Source organism: Scomber japonicus, chromosome 10 (assembly GCF_027409825.1).
Source record: "Scomber japonicus isolate fScoJap1 chromosome 10, fScoJap1.pri, whole genome shotgun sequence".
Classification (NCBI taxonomy): Eukaryota; Metazoa; Chordata; class Actinopteri; order Scombriformes; family Scombridae; genus Scomber; species Scomber japonicus.
This window is the reverse complement of record NC_070587.1, coordinates 734,170-756,431: the sequence shown is the minus strand read 5'-3', so window position 1 is coordinate 756,431 and position 22,262 is coordinate 734,170. Positions and strand designations below refer to the sequence as shown.

General features: G+C 44.2%; 1 protein-coding gene across 1 annotated transcript in view; it reads left to right on the top strand.

Moving 5' to 3' along the window:
* znf385d (zinc finger protein 385D) overlaps positions 1-22,262 on the top strand; it is a 64,113-nt gene that overhangs the window by 23,774 nt on the left and 18,077 nt on the right. Inside the window, exons 4-5 of the mRNA XM_053326817.1 lie at positions 4,724-5,068; positions 14,519-14,700. Coding sequence (XP_053182792.1) covers positions 4,724-5,068; positions 14,519-14,700 — 527 coding nt within the window. The remainder of the gene's footprint in view (positions 1-4,723; positions 5,069-14,518; positions 14,701-22,262) is intronic.

The following is a 22,262-nucleotide window of genomic DNA, read 5'->3' as shown; positions in this document are numbered from 1 at the left end:
TATATTACATTATATTATATTATATTATATTATATTATATTATATTATATTATATTATATTATTCCACCCTCTGGAATTCACTCCCCCTGGTTTTTACTTTATTTTACTCTCGAATACTTTTATCAGAATCAGTAGAGCTCTTCTCCTAAACTCACTTCAACCCTGCAAAAAAAAAAAAAAAAAGGAATATTTTTTTGAAGTTTTATGATTTTGTTTCATGTTGGATAATAAACCCTCTTACATGTTATTATCTTTTACTGATGTCAGAGTTTTATGCACGTGTACCACTCGCTCCTGCTTGTCCCGCTTTTTAAAACATCTGCATTCAAAACATGCAGCGAGTTTCATGAGAGTGCTGCAAATTCCACAGTCGAGGAGTCAGGAGTCGACTGAAAGCGGAGTGTATTAAAACAAATAGTGAAGTGCCTCAAACCCATTCCAGAGGTTAATGGATTGGATGCTCACAAACACTGAAACACTAAAAAGGAAAATCCACAATGCATATATTTACATACGTTTAAAGCAGGGGTGTCAAACATGAGGCCCGTGGGCCAGAACCGGCCCGCCGAGGGGTTCAATCCGGCCCAGTTTCCTTCCTGTGTTCTTTTTCCTTCCTTCCATCTGTCCTTCCCTACCTTTCTTCCTTCTGTCCTTCCTCCCTTCCTTTTATCCTTTCTTCCTTCTGTCCTTCCTTCCTTCCATCTGTCCTTCCTACCTTTCTTGGTTCCTTCGTTCCTTCCATCTATCCTTACTCCCTTTCTTCCTTCTGTCCTTCCTACCTTCCTTTTATCCTTTATTGTTCCTTCCTTCCTTCCTTCCATCTGTCCTTCCTACCTTCCTTTTTTCCTTTCTTCCTTCTGTCCTTCCTTCCTTCCATCTGTCCTTCCTACCTTTCTTGGTTCCTTCGTTCCTTCCATCTGTCCTTACTCCCTTCCTTCCATCTGTCCTTCCTCCCTTCCTTCCTTCCGTCCATCTGTCTGTCTGTCCTTCACTGTTTGTCTTTCCTACCTTTCTTCCCTCCTTCCTGTTTGCCTGTCTTTCCTTCCTTCCTTCCCTTCTTATTTCCTTCATTCCTTTGACTCCTCTGGTTTAAAGCCTTTATCCAAAGTTGTCATCCAGTCGGTTGCAACAGTACAATCAGCCTCAGCTTTCACTAGAAGCTCTTTTCATATGTAAAAGCTTTACTTCTTTCTCCACAGGTCATATAGCACTAACACACCTGCTGCTCTTAACCCTTAAACAGACAACGTGCACCAGGAGATACAGACTCTTTACCCTTCGTGTTGTCCTCCCGGGTCCTTCCTCTGTCCTTCCTTCCTTCCTTCCTTCATCTGTCCTTCCTTCCTTCCTTCCTTCATCTGTCCTTCCTTCCTTCCTTCCTTCCTTCCTTAGATCTAAGTTCAGCTGTTAGGATAAATGTTCCCTCCTTCTGTCCTTTCTTCCTTCCTTCATCTGTCCTTCCTTTCTTTCTTCCTTCCTCCTCCCTCCCTCCTTCCTTTCCTTCTTCCTTCCCTTCCTCCCTCCTTTCCTTCCTTCTCCCTTCCTCCCTCCTTTCCTTCCTTCTCCCTTCCTCCCTCCTTTCCTTCCTTCTCCCTTCCTCCCTCCTGCCTTTCCTTCCTTCTTCCTCCCTTGCTTCCCTTCCTTCCTTCTTCCCTTCCTTCTTCCCTCCTTTCCTTCCTTCCTTCCTTACTTTAGGTGCAAATGACATACTAGTAAGGATTTTTTACATCTAATGTTCCACTCCTGCCTGTTTAAGGGTTAACTCCAATGTGTGTTTTTTTTTTTTAACCTCCTGGCTGAAGTGAAACGGGAGACGATGTAACTCGGAGCAGTTTTTTTGTGTGGCGCCGACACCTGACACCTCCACTGGAATAAATGAGAACCGTATATAATGGCTCACAAAAATAGCATGACATAATTCACTATTGATTTGCTCTCCTGGCTGTCTGATCTTCATTTCGTGACACTAGAGTGCGGAGAATTCAGAGGCACTGGCATCGATCAGCTGGTGCCGCCAAGGCAAAATTTAATTTTCGTGAATGTGGCAGCACTCCTCTGTATTCTATACACTAGACATGTGCTGTTGTTTTAATGGTCAAATATATTGATCCACTGCTGTCACCCCCCCCACCCACACCCACCCCCCCCCCACTCAACGCCACTACCCTCCAAAATAGACATTTATGTCAGAGCCCAGCAGCTATTTGAGTAACATGTTAATGTGATCTCACACACTGATATTGCTTATGTTTTGCAGACATGATCCACATATATAGCAGAGAGATCAATCAACTATCCCAACTCCAGAATAACTCGTCTACTGAGCTGTTTTTTTTATTTTATATAATCATAAATATAAATCAAGAGTGCTCATGTCTTCTCTCAAGAGTCTGATCCATAAATCTGATCTCTGTGTAGACTGGTCAGCTGCTGGTTTGGCTTTCGTTGTTCTTGAAATGACTCAATCTCTTCCTGCCTTGATTTATTTGCCTGCTTATATTTATCTACACATATAAACTGATGGATTTTGTGAAGGTTTATTTTCTCCCTTCTTCTTTATTACTCACTATTCAGATGAAGGGATGAGGGTCAAAGGGTTGGGGATGAAGGGATGAGGGTCAAAGGGGGTTGGGGATGAGGGTTAGTGATGAAGGGATGAGGGTTGGGGATGAAGGGATGAGGGTCAAAGGGTTAGGGATGAAGGGATGAGGGTCAAAGGGGGTTGGTGATGAAGGGATGAGGGTTGGGGATGAAGGGTTAGTGATGAAGGGATGAGGGTTGGGGATGAAGGGATGAGGGTTGGGGATGAAGGGTTAGAAATGAAGGGATGAGGGTTGAAGGGTTAGGGATGATGGGATGAGGGTTGGGGATGAAGGGATGAAGGGTAAAAGGGTTAGTGATGAAGGGATGAGGGTTGGGGATGAAGGGATGAGGGTAAAAGGGTTAGTGATGAAGGAATGAGGGTCAAAGGGTTGGGGATGAAGGGATGAGGGTTGGGGATGAAGGGTCAAAGGGGGTTGGGGATGAGGGTGGAAGGGTTGGGGATGAAGGGATGAGGGTTGAAGGGTTAGGGATGAAGGGATGAGGGTTGGGGATAAAAGGATGAGGGATGAGGGTCAAAGGGGGTTGGGGAAACTGAAACTGTTTAAAACTGTTCTGGTAAGATGAAACAATATGAATAAATATTTCATCATTATCAGTTTTTATCTGTATCAGCTGATTCAAGAGATGTCAATGAACTCATTTTCTCTGTTCGGCAAAAATTTCTTTGAAGCTTTGAAGTCGATTCAAAACCAAAAAAAAAAAAAAAAACAAGCATTATGTGAAACAGAAAATCAATTTAGTTCAATAAATTATGCAAAAAATAGACAAAATCTGCAATCTTGTTTAAATACGTACAAAATCCCACAGAGTGAAATGTCTCATATCTTGAGTCAGGTCTAATTTCTGACTGTGAATTGAGCGGCATCTGTTTCATAATAGAAAAAAAAAAAATTAGCAGCTTTTATAATTTGTGTTTTAACGCTGGAAAAAAGCAGATGTTACATTTTGTTGAGGGGGTGTTTCCCTGAGTGCTTTCCTGCTTTTCTAATTAATGGTGTTTGGTGGTGTAAGCGTGAGCACTCTGCATGCTTTACTGAATATTGATGCATTAGGAGATAAACTTGTTTGTGGTATAATTTCATTCACAGGTTTTTTTTTTTTTTTTGGTGGAATTAAATAAATACAGCAGCTTTCTGTTCTGTGATGAACGTCTCAAGTTGCCCTAGTCAAGCTCTCTCTCTCTCTCTCTCTCTCTCTCTCTCTCTCTCTCTCTCTCTCTCTCTCTCTCTCTCTCTCTCTCTCTCTCTGTCTCTCTCTCTCTCTCTCTCAAGCTCTCTTTCTCTCTCTTTCTCTCTCTCTCTCTCTCTCTCTCTCAAGCTCTCTTTCTCTCTCTTTCTCTCTCTCTCTCTCTCTCTCTCTCTCAAGCTCTTTCTCTCTCTCAAGCTCTTTCTCTCTCTCAAGCTCTCTTTCTCTCTCTCTCTCGCTCAAGCTCACTCACTCACTCTCTCTCTCTCTCTCTCTCTCTCTGTGTCTCTCTCTCTCTCTCTCTCTCTCTCTTTCTCCCTCTCTCTCTCTCTCTCCCTCTCCCTATATATATATATATAAGGTTATTGTTATAGTTAAATAGAGAAAGCACTTATCTCTCACATCTTGTTCCATTTTTGGGAAGTGAGCCGTCCTTTCCTATGACTGCCATATATGTGGTTGGAAATGACTTCCTTGTTGAGGAATCAAGAGTTATCAAAGTTTCTAATTTTCCCATCAAGGAAACATTTCTTTTCATCATCCAGCTGTACATTCAGGTCTTCATTTGTTCTTGAAATGATTCAACGTGGTCTTGAAATCATCTTGAACTAAAACGTCTCATAAAACCAACATGTGTTAAAATATTTGACTTTATCTCTTTTGCATTTTTGTTCGGTTTATTTTGTCTCCTGTGTCCAAATCTCATCTTTGTGCATATCCATATTTAAAAGTATATGTTGAAATACAACAAACAGAGAAGCCAGAAAGTATTCTCTAAAGTCTGAACACACATAGAAAGAAATATATTAGCACATGTTCAGCACATGTTCATCCACCTGCTGAGAGAAAATTACATGAAAATAAAAACATATTTGCATCTTAAAGACAGATTGAATGTTAAAATAATCCAGCATAATGTATTCCTCTCTGCAGATGGACTTCCTGGAGTAGTGGCCCTACCGCTATCCCCTATCCTCAGACCGCCACAATCCCTGCCGTCCTTGGCGATCCTCACGACGCCGACGCCGGCACCTGTGACCTCGCCGCTAGTGCCGAGCACCACGGCAGCTACAGCCCCGGAGACTACCTCAGCTGGCGGAGGGGACGAGAGGCCGTCTCAGCTCAACTCGCCCTCAGAACCAGACCTGGAGCTGGAAGCCGAACCCGAGACGGAGACGGACGCGGAAACAGAGGAGGAGAAAGCTCGACGTCTTCTGTACTGCTCGCTCTGCAAAGTGGCGGTTAACTCGGCGTCGCAGCTGGAGGCTCACAACAGCGGTAAGAGACGGAGTTATGATGGAAGACGACAGGAGAGACTGAGTAGATTATTACACCACTAACAAACACGACCACGGAAACTCACATATGAGTTTAAAGATTGATTACAACGATTGAAGGGTCAATGGTGGAAGGATGGAGGGATGAGGGTTGAGGGTTGAGGGTTGGAGATGAGGGGATGAGGGTTGGGGATGAAGGGATGAGGGTTGAAGGGTTAGAGATGAAGGGATGAGGGTCAAAGGGTTAGGGATGAAGGGATGAGGGTTGGGGATGAATGGATGAAGGGATGAGGGTTGGGGATGATGGGATGAGGGTTGAGGATGATGGGATGAGGGTTAGGGATGAAGGGATGATGGTTGGGGATGAAGGGATGAGGGTTGGGGATGAAGGGATGAGGGTTGGGGATGAAGGGATGAGGGTTGGGGATGAAGGGATGAGGGTTGGGGATGAGGGTTGAAGGGTTAGGGATGAAGGGATGAGGGTTGGAGGGGGATGAGGGTTGGGGATGAGGGTCAAAGGGTTGGGGATGAAGGGATGAGGGTTAGGGATGAAGGGATGAGGGTTGGGGATGAAGGGATGAGGGTTGGAGATAAAAGGATGAGGGATAAGGGTCAAAGGGTTGGGGATGAAGGGATGAGGGTTGAGGATGAGGGTTGGGGTTGAAGGGATGAGTGTTGGGGATGAAGGGATGAGGATGAAGGGATGAAGGGATGAGGTTCCTGAAATCAAACTAAATAGATGTTGAATGTTAGAGAGGATTTGGGAGAGAGGGAGAGAGGGATGTGAGAATTGAGAGGAAGGAGAGAAGAGCGGATTAGATGTGACTTCAGTAGGTCTTGTGTGAAAGTAAGAGGGAGGAAGAGGATGAAGATGAGGAGGCTCGGTCTCTGCTCCCAACACTTAGTTATACAACTTAATATAATAGTTAGTGTTTGTATTAAACATTATGATTAGACCCAATCATTCTATTCAATGTTCCCCCAACCCACCCCAGCACTAGTGTTGAAATGGTTTCGTTGGGCGAGTTGAAGCTTTTTGTGGAGGAGATGGTTATCTGCCAGCTTCCTGCAGAACCAGCCAGGATCAATGTTGATGTGTTCTGTGTTATATTCGCTGGCAACCATTATTATTATTATTGGCCTTGAAAACACATTTTTAATTTGGTAGTGGTTTGTTGGTCTAGACCTGCTTGATATGAGAAATGCCCGAGTTAACCCCCGCTGGGATTTGACGCTATTATTTTAAAGTCTCAGTTAAAAACCTTTCTCTCCCTCATCTCTTCTGCTCAGTCTGGATCTGATCTGTTTTTTTATTTTATTTATTTTATTTGTTTTTTTGTTCTATCCATTGTAAATCATCCTTGGGTTAGTGATCATCACACCTAGCATTATAAATAAAGCTCTATTTAACCCTTGTGTCGTCCTCCCGGGTCAAATTGACCCCGTCTAATTCTTCTTTCCTCCCTTCCTTCCTTCCTTCCCTCTGTACTTCCTCCATCCCCCTTTCTTCCCTCCTTCCTCCCTCCTTTCCTTTCCTTTCTTCCTTCCTCTTTTCCTTCCTTCCCTCCGTTCCTTCCTTATTCCTTCCTCCCTTCTTGCTTTCCTCCCTCCCTACTTCTCTCTTTCTTTCCTCTGTCCTTCTATCCTACCTTCCTTCCTCCCTTCTTTCCTTTCCCTCCTTCTTCCTTCCCTCCTTTCTTCCTCCCTCCTTTATTTCCTTCTTCCTTCTTTCCTTTCCTCCCTTCTTTCCTCCCTCCCTCCCTCCTTACCTTCCTTCCTTCCTTCCTCCCTCCTTTCCTTTCCTTTCCTTTACTTCCTTTCTTTCTCTTTTCCTTCCTTCCCTCCGTTCCTTCCTTATTCCTTCCTCCCTTCCTTCTTTCCTCCCTCCCTACTTCTCTCTTTCTTTCCTCTGTCCTTCTATCCTACCTTCCTTCCTCCCTTCTTTCCTTTCCTTCCTTCTTCCTTCCCTCCTTCCATCCTCCTTCATTTATTTCCTTCTTCCTTCTTTCCTTTCCTCCCTTCCTTCCTCCCTCCCTCCTTTCCTTCCTTCTTCCTTCCTCCCTCCTTTCCTTCCTTCTTCCTTCCTTCCTCCCTCCTTTATTTCCTTCTTCCTTCTTTCCTTTCCTCCTTTCCTGCCGTCCTCCCTCCCTCCTTTCCTTCCTTCTTCCTTCCTCCCTCCCTTCCTTTCCTTTCCTTTCCTTCCTTTCTTCGTCTTTTCCTTCCTTACCTCCTTTCCTTCCTTATTCCTTCCTCCCTTCTTGCTTCCTTCCTTCCTCCCTCCCTCATTTCCTTCCTTCTTCCTTCCTCCCTCCTTTCCTTCCTTCTTTCCTTCTTTCCTTCTTCCTCCCTCCCTCCCTCTCTTCCTTCCTTCCTTGACTGGAGGACAACAGGAGGGTTAACAGAATTGAATAGGACCCTTATATCCGCCTTGGATCGGGGTTTTGGGGGTTTTTGGGGTTTTTGGGGTTTTTGGGGTTTTTGAGAGACATCTGTTCTTTTAAAACATTTTCATGAATCATCGAGTGAAACAAAGCAGTGAGATCCCATTCATGCACTAATAATATGAGGATGTGACAGAAGGATGAGTCATCTGAGTCTTCACAGTTTGAACAAAGGAAAAGAGTCGAATAACGATCAATTAAGAAGAAGACATAAGAAGACAGAAAGCTGTACATGACAAAAAAAGACACCAGCTGACATCTTGTTCTGGTTTAAGACGTTTATCACATAATTATAACTTATTATTATAACTTCCTCAGCAGATCTCTGTTGCATGTAATATAAGTCTGCTCTACATTTACAGCTCCTATCCAGGCAGCAACCAGCTACACATTTCATTCAATTAGGGAACAAGGAAATGCAACTTGGGAAAAGGAGGTTAAAATCTTTTTCATCAATCAATTAATCAATCAAACTTTATTTGTAAAGCACGTTTCATACATCGCTATGCAACACAAAGTACGCAACGTATTCAGGACGAACTAAAAGAACAAAAAGAAATCATTAAACATACAAACTCATTTAAAAAGAGGAACTCATGGAAATCAGAAATGAGAAAATTAAATATATTGATCCACTGCTGCTTGATTTTAGAAATTAAAAATAAGAAAGGAGTAAGGACGAAAAGAGGAAGGAAGGAAGGAAGGAAGGAAGGAAGGAAGGAAGGAAAGAAGGAAAGAAAGAAAGAAAGAAAGAAGGAAAGAAAGGAGTAAGGACGAAAAGAGGAAGGAAGGAAGGAAGGAAGGAAGAAAGAAAGAAAGAAAGAAAGGAGTAAGGACGAAAAGAGGAAGGAATTTAGGAGAGAAGGAAGGGAGGAGGGAAAGGAGGAAGGAAGGAAGAAGGAAGGAAAGGAGGGAGGGAGGAAGGAAGGAAGGGAGGAAAGAAAGAAAGGAGTAAGGACGAAAAGAGGAAGGAATTTAGGAGAGAAGGAAGGGAGGAGGGAAAGGAGGAAGGAAAGAAAGGAAGGAAGGAAGGAAGGAAAAAAAGAAAGGAGTAAGGACGAAAAGAGGAAGGAATTTAGGAGAGAAGGAAGGGAGGAAGGAAAGAAAGAAAGTAGTAAGGACGAAAAGAGGAAGGAATTTAGGAGAGAAGGAAGGGAGGAAGGAAAGAAAGAAAGGAAGGCAGGAAGGAAAGGAGAAAGGGAGGAAGGAAGCAAGGAAGGATGGAAGGTGGAGGGAGCAAAGAAAAAGGCGAGGAGGGGAAGAAGGAAGGAAAGAAGGAACAGTCAAAAGAGAGATGGGGTCAATTTGACCCGGGAGGACGAGAGGAAGGTTAAATAATAAAATAAAGCCACTATAGAATAAAGTGGGTAAAACTGGAGATGTTAGAAGTAAAAGAGTAAAAGTAAAAAGTGGGAAATGAAGAAGAAACAATAAAATATAATAAACAGAAAAGTCCAAGTAGTAAAACAGGCATAAAATAAAAAGCTGATTAATAAATAAATAAAATTTAAGGTAGGTCTTAAGTTTTTAAAAGACCTTCAAAGTTATCTTTTAAAGAAATGGTTGCTAAGCGCCGTAACTCAGATGTAATTGTAAACTGAGGCTATAATTACTCTAATACGGTCTAAGCTGAGGAAAGCCAACACTAGCTTTGCACCATTCCCTGACACATCCTCTCCTCTCTTTTGGACTTTCATGGACTGAAAATGAAAAGACTCCATGGTCTGCTGGCTCTTTATTATCTGAGGCAGGGTGGGGGGGTGATGGGGGGGGGGGACGGGTCTTCCACCTCATATGACCCCTCGGTGGAGACAGAGACCTGAGAGTTATAACTATCCATGAAAGCCTTTTTCAGGAAGAAGGGAGGAAAGGAAAGGAAGGGAGGAAGGAAAGGAAAGGAAAGGGAAGGAAAGGAGGGAGGAAGGAAGGGAGGAAAGGAAAGGAAGGGAGGGGGGGGGGGGGTCTTCTTCTACTACTCACACTCACATTACCCAAGATGCAACGCAACTTCTGAAAAAAGGAAGAAGGAAGGAAAGGAGGAAGAAAGGAAGGAAAGAAGGAAGGAAAAGGAAGAAGGAGGGAGGAAAGGAAAGAAGGAAGGGGGGAAGGAAAGGAAGGAAGGGAAGGGAGGGAGGGATGGAGGAAGAAGGTAGGAAAGGAAAGGAAAGGAGGGGGGGGGGGTTATAACTTTCCATGAAAGCCTTTTTCAACCCGCCCGATTCCTCCACAAGCTCCAGGGCATCCAGTTTGTTCCAGAGCAGCCCAGTATGCATGTTAAAATCAGTAAAGGCAGTGTTACTGTAAAGTCCTTATGGTTTTAATTATTACTATTTTAATTACTAATCGTTATATTAACAGTATGAGTCACCATCCTTGACTCTCTGGTGAAGTGATTTGTTTTATTTTTCACTCTCATGTTGGATCTATACTATTAATTAATTATAGCTTTTAAGTCAAATATGTGATTTCTTGTTGTTACGTACTTTATTATTTTTTCACTTTTGCTTCATGTTTGATACACGTTGTTGTCCGACTCGTTCATAGGAGAGAACGGGAGAGTTTGCTCAGTAGGTTTTAATTCAAAGTTTTCCAATACAAGATGTACAATGACAGAACGAGGTAGATTACTCCAGTAACAGTAAGACTTAGTTTAATGACTTGGCCGAATGGCCAAATGACTTTAACGAATTTCATTAGTTTATATAATGCAGATTTGTAAAATATTACTTTTATGAGGGTCACAGTCACAGATAATAAACGGACCATTTGATAATTGTGGTAGCAGCGGTGCAGCAGATGTAATGGGGCCACCGGCGATGCCTGACAGCCATCGCCGGACCAACCCTAACTAATATCTCGTAATACAACGTGGGACACCTGCGGCTTAAAATCCGGTGCGGCTTGTACAAGTACTAAATTGATTTTCTTTCTAAAATCTAAAATCTAAAAAAGAGCATGCGGCTTTTAATCAGGTGTGGTCTGTAGTCTGGAATTTACGGTAGCTTTTAAGCCAAATATGTGATTTCTTCCCTTATTTCTCCTGTAATAATAACATATCCAGTTTCCTCGTGTGTTTCATCATTATTGTAACTATGTGAGGATGGGTTTTAGGGTTTAGGGTTGATTTTGATGGTTTGAGTAGAAAGTCCAGGGTCACTTTCACATCCTATTGCACCCTTTAACTCTATGGGTCTGCATCCTTTCCTACTACTCTACTAACTCTGACGTCATGTGAAGTATGTAGTGTGTTCCTTTCCTTTCCTCCCTTACTTCCTCCCTCCTTTCCTTCCATCCTTCCTCCCTGTGTAGTATGTGATTTAGAGTATGTGAGAAGTTCCTGGATGGTTTACTAGATTCTCCAGAAATGCAGAGTATGCATCAAGAGCTGACTACTCACACTCACATTACCCAAGATGCAACGCTACTACTCACACTCACATTACCCAAGATGCAACGCTACTACTCACACTCACATTACCCAAGATGCAACGCCACTACTCACACTCTCATTACCCAAGATGCAACGCTACTACTCACACTTACATTACCCAAGATGCAACGCTACTACTCACACTCACATTACCCAAGATGCAACGCTACTACTCACACTCACATTACCCAAGATGCAACGCTACTACTCACTCACATTACCCAAGATGCAACGCTACTACTCACACTCACATTACCCAAGATGCAACGCTACTACTCACACTCACATTACCCATGATGCAACGCTGCTACTCACGCTCACATTACCCAAGATGCAACGCCACTACTCACACTCACATTACCCAAGATGCAACGCTACTACTCACACTCACATTACCCAAGATGCAACGCTACTACTCACACCACTCACATTACCCAAGATGCAACACTACTACTCACACTCACATTACCCAAGATGCAACGCTACTACTCACACTCACATTACCCAAGATGCAACGCTACTACTCACACTCACATTACCCAAGATGCAACACTACTACTCACACTCACATTACCCAAGATGCAACGCGACTACTCACACTGACATTACCCAAGATGCAACGCTGCTACTCACACTGACATTACCCAAGATGCAACGCTACTACTCACACTGACATTACCCAAGATGCAACGCTGCTACTCACACTGACATTACCCAAGATGCAACGCTACTACTCACACTCACATTACCCAAGATGCAACGCTGCTATTCACACTGACATTACCCAAGATGCAACGCTACTACTCACACTCACATTACCCAAGATGCAACACGACTACTCACACTGACATTACCCAAGATGCAACACTTCTACTCACGCTCACATTACCCAAGATGCAACGCTTCTACTCACACTCACGTTACCCAAGATGCAACGCTACTACTCACATTGACATTACCCAAGATGCAACGCTACTTACTCACACTCACATTACCCAAGATGCAACGCTGCTACTCACACTCACATTACCCAAGATGCAACACTACTACTCACACTCACATTACCCAAGATGCAACGCTACTACTCACACTCACATTACCCAAGATGCAACGCTACTACTCACACTCACATTACCCAAGATGCAACGCTACTACTCACACTCACATTACCCAAGATGCAACGCTACTACTCACACTCACATTACCCAAGATGCAACGCTACTACTCACACTCACATTACCCAAGATGCAACGCTACTACTCACACTCACATTACCCAAGATGCAACGCTACTACTCACACTCACATTACCCAAGATGCAACGCTACTACTCACACTCACATTACCCAAGATGCAACGCTGCTACTCACACTCACATTACCCAAGATGCAATGCTACTTCTGAAAAAAGGAAGAAGGAAGGAAGGAGGAAGAAAGGAAGGAAAGGAAGAAGGAAGGAAGGAAGGAAGGAGGGAGGAAAGAAGGGAGGAAAGGAAAGAAGGAAGGGGGGGGGCAGGAAAGGAAGGAAGGGAGGGATGGAGGAAGAAGGAGGAAAGGAAAGGAAGGAAAGGAGGGAGGAAGGAAGGGAGGAAAGGAAAGGAAAGAAGGAAAGAACTGACTACTCACACTCACATTACCCAAGATGCAACACAACTTCTGAAAAAAAACCCAAAATACAAACGTCACAGATCACCACCTCGGTGGTTTCAAGTTAGACAGCGAGGGTATGTTCGCTTCCTGTTTTCAAAAATAAAAGCACCAATTCTATCGTTATGGTTTTCTTAATAAAAGGTAACGGGTGTTGACAGGAAGTGTGTGTTACTCGCTACGGCTAACTCCGAATTCTCAGGAACAAAACTTTAACCAGGTGTTATTTGGACAAATTAGCGTCACATTGTGGATCTAAAGGGATACTTTACTTTCTTCCTAAAAAGGTTAGAAATGTGGATAAAGTGGTTTATTTACAGAGTTAGAGCTAAAATGAAATCCGCTTCAGCCTGATGATTTCAGCTCAGGTAGGAACCAAATGCATTGTGGGTTATCGTGTAGTTTACTACAGTTTAAATGGTCTGCTTACTATCTGGTCCTTTAGTGGTGTAGTATAGAAGTATGTAGTGTGTAGTATGGGGTTTCTAACACAGCCTATATGTGACACAACTCAGTAGGAACCAGAAAGTAGGTGCAGACCCCTGCCTCCAGGTGGCTGGAAACATATAGACCCATTTGTGTGTGTTGCAATCATTTATTTATTTCTTCTGTTGTGTGCTAGCTTGTAAAAATAGACCCTGTGTGTAAAGATAGTGGAGTGCAGGAGGGGGGGGGGGGCACAGCTACTTACAATGGACATGGTGCTCCATCTCTACCGGTCCCTGTGGGTTATGTTGCTTTTTAAATGCAGTGGGAGCTTTCCAGGTGATCTCCTTTTAGATGTTATCTTTAATGATTTACCTTAAAGATGAGAACAGCTGCCTTCAGTAATTGTTAACACTTCCATTTGTGCGGTAATGTCACTGCAGCAACATTAACCCTTAAACAGGCAGGAGTGGAACATTAGATGTAAAAAATCCTTACTAGTTATGTCACTTGCACCTAAAGTAAGGAAGGAAGGAAGGAAAGGAAGGAAGGAAAGGAGGAAGGGAGGAAGAAGGAAGGAAAGGAAGGAAGGAAGGAAGGGAGGAAGAAGGGAAGGAAAGGAGGGAGGAAGGAAGGAAGGGAGGAAGAAGGAAGGAAAGGAAGAAGGGAAGGAAAGGAGGGAGGAAGGGAAGGAAGAAGGAAGAAGGAAGGAAAGGAAGGAGGGAGGAAGAAGGAAGGAAAGGAGGAAGGGAGGAAGAAGGAAGGAAAGGGAGGGAGGAAGGAAGGAAGGGAGGAAGTAGGAAGGAAAGGAGGGAAGAAGGGAAGGAAGGGAGGAAGAAGGAAGGAAAGGAAGGAGGGAGGAAGGAAGGAAGGAAAGGAGGGAGGAAGAAGGAAGGAAAGGAAGGAGGGAAGAAGGAAGGGAGGGAGGGAGAAGAAGGAAGGAAAGGAGGGAGGAAGGAAGGAAGGGTGGGAAAAAAGGAAGGAAGGAAAGGAGGGAGGAAGGAAGGAAGGAAGGGAAGAAGAGGGAAGGAAAGGAAGGAGGGAGGAAGGAAGGAAGGAAGGAAGGAAGAAGGAAGGAAAGGAGGGAGGAAGGAAGGAAGGTTGGAAAAAATGAAGGAAGTAAGGGAGGAAAGAAGGAACAGTCAAAACAGAAGGGGTCAATTTGACCCGGGAGGACGACAGGAAGTTTAAAGAGTCTGTATCTCCTGGTGAAGGGAGGAAGGAGGGAGGAAGAAGGAAGGAAAGTCTCCTGGTGGACGTTGCCTGTTTAAGGGTTAAAAAGCAAAAGGACAGGACAGAGGAAATGTGTGTGGAGTGGTGTGTGTGTGTGATACAACCTGCACAGCTGACCTTTTTGAATGTGAACTGAGTCATTGCTACCAGGATAACTGATTGATTTACAAGTTCGACCCTTTCACACTCACCCTCATATTTTTACCAGATCAAAAAAAAAAGAGGCAATACTGACAGCGTGTAACTCTGATCTCGTCTTCCTGTTTGAACTTGCAGGTACGAAGCACAAGACGATGCTCGAGGCCAGAAGCGGTGTGGGCTCCATCAAGTCCTTCCCCCGGCCTGGAGTCAAAAGCAAACTGGCTACAACCACCAAATCAGCTACGGGCCTGCAGAACAAAACGTTTTACTGTGAGACGTGTGATGTTCATGTCAACTCAGAGACTCAGCTAAAGCAGGTGAGAGACTGAGAAGAGACTCTGAAACCTGGATTTCATTTCACCTAAAAAGTCCTGTCCTTCTTTCCATCTGTCCTTCCTACCTTCCTTTTTTCCTCCCCTCCATTTCTCCCATCTGTCCTTCCTTCTTTCCTTCCTTCCTTCCTCTCTCATGTCCTTCTCCCCTACCTTTCTTCCCTCTTTCCTTTTGTCTGTCTGTCTTTCCTTCCTTCCTTCCTTACTTCCTTCCCTCCTTCCTTCCTTCCTTCCTTCTGTCTGTCCTTCCTACCTTCCTTTTTTCCTTTCTTCCTTCCATCTGTCCTTCCTCCCTTTTTTCCTTCCTCAATTTCTCCCATCTGTCCTTCCTTCTTTCCTTCCTTCCTTCCTTCTGTCTGTCCTTCCTACCTTTCTTCCCTCTTTCCTTTTGTCTGTCTGTCTTTCCTTCCTTCCTTCCTTACTTCCTTCCCTCCTTCCTTCCTTCCTTCCTTCTGTCTGTCCTTCCTACTTTCCTTTTTTCCTTACTTCCTTCCATCTGTCCTTCCTCCCTTTTTTTCCTTCCTCAATTTCTCCCATCTGTCCTTCCTTCTTTCCTTCCTTCCTTCCTTCTGTCTGTCCCTTCCTACCCTTTCTTCCCTCTTTCCTTTTGGTCTGTCTGTCTTTCCTTCCTTCCCTCCTTACTTCCTTCCTTCTGTCTGTCCTTCCTACCTTCCTTTTTTCCTTTCTTCCTTCCATCTGTCCTTCCTCCCTTTTTTCCTTCCTCAATTTCTCCCATCTGTCCTTCCTTCTTTCCTTCCTTCCTTCCTTCTGTCTGTCCTTCCTACCTTTCTTCCCTCTTTCCTTTTGTCTGTCTGTCTTTCCTTCCTTCCTTCCTTACTTCCTTCCCTCCTTCCTTCCTTCCTTCTGTCTGTCCTTCCTACCTTCCTTTCTTCCTCCCTCCATTTCTCCCATCTGTCCTTCCTTCTTTCCTTCCTTCCTTCCTTCTGTCTGTCCTTCCTACCTTTCTTCCCTCTTTCCTTTTGTCTGTCTGTCTTTCCTTCCTTCCTTCCTTACTTCCTTCCCTCCTTCCTTCCTTCCTTCCTTCTGTCTGTCCTTCCTACCTTCCTTTTTTCCTTTCTTCCTTCCATCTGTCCTTCCTCCCTTTTTTCCTTCCTCAATTTCTCCCATCTGTCCTTCCTTCTTTCCTTCCTTCCTTCCTTCTGTCTGTCCTTCCTACCTTTCTTCCCTCTTTCCTTTTGTCTGTCTGTCTTTCCTTCCTTCCTTCCTTACTTCCTTCCCTCCTTCCTTCCTTCCTTCCTTCTGTCTGTCCTTCCTACTTTCCTTTTTTCCTTACTTCCTTCCATCTGTCCTTCCTCCCTTTTTTCCTTCCTCAATTTCTCCCATCTGTCCTTCCTTCTTTCCTTCCTTCCTTCCTTCTGTCTGTCCTTCCTACCTTTCTTCCCTCTTTCCTTTTGTCTGTCTGTCTTTCCTTCCTTCCCTCCTTACTTCCTTCCTTCTGTCTGTCCTTCCTACCTTCCTTTTTTCCTTTCTTCCTTCCATCTGTCCTTCCTCCCTTTTTTCCTTCCTCAATTTCTCCCATCTGTCCTTCCTTCTTTCCTTCCTTCCTTCCTTCTGTCTGTCCTTCCTACCTTTCTTCCCTCTTTCCTTTTGTCTGTCTGTCTTTCCTTCCTTCCTTCCTTACTTCCTTCCCTCCTTCCTTCCTTCCTTCTGTCTGTCCTTCCTACCTTCCTTTCTTCCTTCTGTCCTTCTTTCCATCTGTCCTTCCTACCTTCCTTTTTTCCTCCCTCCATTTCTCCCATCTGTCCTTCCTTCTTTCCTTCCTTCCTTCCTTCTGTCTGTCCTTCCTACCTTTCTTCCCTCTTTCCTTTTGTCTGTCTGTCTTTCCTTCCTTCCTTCCTTACTTCCTTCCTTACTTCCTTCCCTCCTTCCTTCCTTCCTTCTGTCTGTCCTTCCTACCTTCCTTCTTTTCATCTGTCCTTCCTACCTTCCTTTTTTCCTCCCTCCATTTCTCCCATCTGTCCTTCCTTCTTTCCTTCCTTCCTTCCTTCTGTCTGTCCTTCCTACCTTTCTTCCCTCTTTCCTTTTGTCTGTCTGTCTTTCCTTCATTCCTTCCTTACTTCCTTCCCTCCTTCCTTCCTTCCTTCTGTCTGTCCTTCCTACCTTCCTTTTTTCCTTTCTTCCTTCCATCTGTCCTTCCTCCCTTTTTTCCTTCCTCAATTTCTCCCATCTGTCCTTCCTTCCTTCTGTCTGTCCTTCCTACCTTTCTTCCCTCTTTCCATTTGTCTGTCTGTCTTTCCTTCCTTCCTTCCTTACTTCCTTCCCTCCTTCCTTACTTCCTTCTGTCTGTCCTTCCTACCTTCCTTTTTTCCTTTCTTCCTTCCATCTGTCCTTCCTCCCTTTTTTCCTTCCTCAATTTCTCCCATCTGTCCTTCCTTCTTTCCTTCCTTCCTTCCTTCTGTCTGTCCTTCCTACCTTTCTTCCCTCTTTCCTTTTGTCTGTCTGTCTTTCCTTCCTTCCTTCCTTCCTTCCTTCCTTCCCTCCTTCCTTCCTTCCTTCTGTCTGTCCTTCCTACCTTCCTTTTTTCCTTTCTTCCTTCCATCTGTCCTTCCTCCCTTTTTTCCTTCCTCAATTTCTCCCATCTGTCCTTCCTTCTTTCCTTCCTTCCTTCCTTCTGTCTGTCCTTCCTACCTTTCTTCCCTCTTTCCTTTTGTCTGTCTGTCTTTCCCTCCTTCCTTCCTTCCTTCTGTCTGTCCTTCCTACCTTCCTTTTTTCCTTTCTTCCTTCCATCTGTCGTTCCTCCCTTTTTTCCTTCCTCAATTTCTCCCATCTGTCCTTCCTTCTTTCCTTCCTTCCTACCTTTCTTCCCTCTTTCCTTTTGTCTGTCTGTCTTTCCTTCCTTCTTTCCTTCCTTCCTTCCTTCCCTCCTTCCTTCTTTCCCTCCATCTTTTTAATGATCCGGCCCACATGAGATCAAATTGGTCTGCATGTGGCCCTTGAATGAAGATTAGTTTTACACCCCTGCTCTACATGAATGTTCGGTATGATTTGAAGGCTTTCCCCTAAAAAGCTGAGAGAGGAATAAATGAGTGAAAGAAAGACATAGATTGGATTGGCATATAATCACACTCTCAACAATCCAGACACTACTACTTAATGTAATAAGATTGTCCTGGGGGTTTTTACAGTTTACTAAACCCTAATCCCTCCAACATATGAGCTTTATACTAACAAAAGTGGCAGATTTACTCAAAAATCTTCCCTTTAACCCTTAAACAGGCAACGTGCACCAGGAGATACAGACTCTTTAACCTTCCTGTTGTCCTCCCGGGTCCTTCCTCTGTCCTTCCTTCCTTCCTTCCTTCCTTCCTTCCTCTGTCCTTCCTTCCTTTGTCCGTCCTTCCTTTGTCCTTCCTTCCTCAGATCTAAGTTCAGCTGTTAGGGTAAATGTTCCCTCCTTCTGTCCTTTCTTCCTTCCTTCATCTGTCCTTCCTTCCTTCCTCCCTCCTTTCCTTCCTTCTTCCTCCCTCCCTTCCTTCCCTTCCTCCCTCCTTTCCTTCCTTCTTCCCTCCTTTTCTTCCTACCTTCCTTCCTTCTTCCCTCCTTCCTTTCCTTCCTTCTTCCTCCCTTCCTTCCCTTCCTCCCTCCTTTCCTTCCTTATTCCCTCCTTTCCTTCCTACCTTCCTTCCTTCCTCCCTCCTTCCTTTCCTTCCTTCTTCCTCCCTTGCTTCCCTTCCTTCCTCCTTTCCTTCCTTCTTCCGTCCTTTCCTTCCTTCCTTCTTTCCTTCATTCCTTCCTTACTTGAGGTGCAAATGACATAACTAGTAAGGTCTGTTTAAGGGTTAAAACAATGAATCTCCAATTTCACAGGCTTCTCCTTTTTTTAACTGACTGTCAGTTTTGTTGGAAATGACGACGGCCGCTAGCAGATTTAATCTGTACTTAATCACTTTCCAGCTGACTGGTTTTAAATCGGGAACCTTGTTAAATGGTCTTAAATATCCACATGATGGCTGCTCACATGATACAGCAGTGTGTTAACCCTTACATGCTGTCTAAAAATACCCTTATAACATGTCTCTATACCAGAGGTGTCAAACTCATTTTCATTCAAGGGCCATATACAGCCAAATTTGATCTCATGTGGGCCGGATCATTAAAAAGATGGAAGGAAGGAAGGAAGGAAGGACGGAAGGAAGGGAGGAAAAGGGATTAGTAAGGTAAGGAAGGAGGGAAGGAAAGACAAAAGGATGAAAGGAAGGAAGGAAGGAAGGAAGGAAAGGGGATTAGTAAAGGAAGGAAGGAAGGATGGTAGGGGTTAGGAAGGAAAGGAAAAAGGAAAAGAAGACAAGGAAGGAAGGAAGGAAGGAAAAGAAGATGAAGGAAAGATGGAAGGAAGGAAGGAAGGAATGATGGAGGGAAGGAAACAAAGAAGGAAAGAAGTAAGATAGGGAGGAAGGAAAGAAGGACAGATGCCAGGAGGGAAGGAAGGAAAAGAAGACAGGAAGGAAAGTGGGCCGGATTGGACGCCTTGGCGGGCCGGTTCTGGCCCACGGGCCTCATGTTTGACACCTCTGCTCTACACTAAATGTTGAACCACAGATCTGTTTAGAAAGCATCAGTAGTCTGACTGATCACTAAATAGGTGATTAACCCTTAAACAGACAACGTGCACCAGGAGATACAGACTCTTTAACCTTCCTGTTGTCCTCCCGGGTCCTTCCTCTGTCCTTCCTTCCTTCCTTCCTTCCTTCCTTCCTTCATCTGTCCTTCCTTCCTTCCTTCCTTCCTCAGATCTAAGTTCAGCTGTTAGGGTAAATGTTCCCTCCTTCTGTCCTTTCTTCCTTCCTTCCCCCCTCCCTTCCTTCCTCCCTCCTTTCCTTCCTTCTTCCTCCCTCCTTCCTTTCCTTCCTTCTTCCTCCCTTCCTTCCCTTCCTCCCTCCTTTCCTTCCTTCTTCCCTCCATTCCTTCCTTCCTTCCTTCCTTCCTTCCTCCATCCTTCCTTTCCTTCCTTCTTCCTTCCTTCCTTCCTTCCTTCCTTCCTTCCTTCCTTCCTTCCTTACTTTAGGTGCAAATGACATAACTAGTAAGGCCTGTTTAAGGGTTAATGTTTCAGAGAGCAGAGAGAGTGTATTTTTTAGGCTCATCTTTGGAGAAAAAACACCTACCATCACACAATATCATATCCTATTTTACCTAAGACATGAAAATAACGATAATTATTTAAATATATTTTATTGAAACTGAAAATTACAAGACCATTATGAAGCCATTAGAGCCATCAGTCTTCACGGCTACATCATAAAAACAAATCCTCATAACTACTATCTTATTAAAACTGTTAGCAAAAAGCCATGTCAATAAATACAGGTCAAATTTGAGCCACCTTAGCAAAAGTTTCAGTGTAAAAGAACATTTATTGTGTTTTAACAGCTGTTAAAATGTCAAAATGGGTCAAATCTGACATGAAAAGTATTTAAATATTAAAAAGACTGAAATTTAATAAGCCAAAAATCCTCTTGTGAAAAGTTTGTTCCTCTCCCGTTTTCATTAGTCCTTGGCTCCTAACATAGTTTCTATCAGTTTATCATTATGTCTTATTATACTAAATAATATAATACAGGCTTCAGCTGAGTAGTTAATGTTATATCCTGCTGAAGGACTTGAGCCCCGCTGAGATGGCTCTTGTGATAGCGGGGCAGATGTCGGCCTAATTAGTGATAGTGACGACAGGTGTACATCATTAGCTGCACTGAGCAGTGAGTTACTGCTCTGTCAAGGTCCTTCCTTCCTTCCTTCCTTCCTTCCTTCTTTCAAGGCGACAGGTGTACATCATTAGCTGCACTAAGCAGTGAGTTACTGCCTTATATCTCTCCTTCCTTCCTTCCTTCCTTCCTTCCTTCCTTTCTTCTTTCAAGGTGACAGGTGTATATCATTAGCTGCACTGAGCAGTGAGTTACTGCCTTATATCTCTCCTTCCTTCCTTCCTTCCTTCCTTCCTTCCTTCCTTCCTTCCTTCTTTCAAGGCGACAGGTGTACATCATTAGCTGCACTAAGCAGTGAGTTACTGCTCTGTCAGGTTGAAGTAGAGGAGGATGAAACTGCGCTGTAGTAAATGACATCCTGTATAATCTGGTGCGGTCATGACTGGGAGTCTGTGACCGTAGAAAATCGAGACTGTCGGCACTAACAGAAACTCTACAGCAGAGGAGTCAAACTCATTTTTCATTCGAGGGCCACATACAGACCAGTTTGACCTGATGTGGGCCGGATCATTAAAAAGATGGAAGGAAAGAAGGAAGGAAGGAAGGACAGAAGGAAATAAGAAGGGAAGGAAGGAAGGAAAGACAGGCAAACAGGAAGGAGGGAAGAAAGGTAGGAAAGACAAACAGTGAAGGACAGACAGACAGATGGACAGAAGGAAGGGAGGAAGGACAGAAGGAAGAAAGGGAGTAAGGACAGATGGAAGGAACGAAGGAACCAAGAAAGGTAGGAAGGACAGATGGAAGGAAGGAAGAAAGGAAAAAAGGAAGGTAGGAAGGACAGATGGAAGGAAGGAAGGAACAATAAAGGATAAAAGGAAGGTAGGAAGGACAGATGGAAGGTAGGAAGGACAGATGGAAGGAAGGAAGGACAGAAGGAAGAAAGGAAAAAAGGAAGGTAGGAAGGACAGACGGATGGAAGGAAGGAAGGAACAATAAAGGATAAAAGGAAGGGAGGAAGGACAGATGGAAGGAAGGAAAAGAACACAGGAAGGAAAGTGGGCCGGATTGGACCCCTCGGCGGGCCGGTTCTGGCCCACGGGCCGCATGTTTGACACCCCTGCTCTACATGAATGTTCGGTATGATTTGAAGGCTTTGTATCGGCCTCGTTCACCCTGCTGTGGTTACCTTCAGCAGGCGGCTGTGGCTTAGAGGTGGGGTGGTGGGTCGGCCGCTAATCGGAAGATCGGCAGTTCAATCCCCGGCTCCTCCAGTGGATGCATGTCAAAGTGGGCAATATACTGAACCCCAAATTGCTCCTGAAGGCTGTGTGTGTGTGTGGTGGGGTGGGGGGGGGGGTTAATCATGATGAGCAGGTTGGCAGCCTCAGCTATCAATGGGTGAATGTTGACATGTATTATAAAGTGCTTTTAGTGGTCAGAAAGCTAGAAAGGTGCTTTATAAATGCAGCCCATTTCCTGGCTGAGAGGGTAAAATGCTATTCAGTGGTTAACAGGGTAGAGAGAGTAGGTGGCAGCTTGCTGTGAGGCTATTTTGGTGTTTCATCAATAATAATAATAATAATAATTTGTTTAGAAACCAGATTTTTTTCCAGTGCTGAACATCATCTGTTTAACCCTTGTGTCGTCCTCCCGGGTCAAATTGACCCCATCTGTTTTGACTGCGCCTTCTTTCTTTCCTTCCTTCCTTCCTTCCTTCCTTCCTTCCTTCCTTCCTTCTGTTCTTCCCTCCTTCCTTCATTTCTTCTGTCCTTCTTTCCTTCCCTCCTTCCTTTCTTCTGTCCTTCTTTCCTTCCCTCCTTCCTTTCTTCTGTCCTTCTTTCCTCCCTCCCTCCTTCTCTCCCTCCTTCCCACCTACCGTCCTTC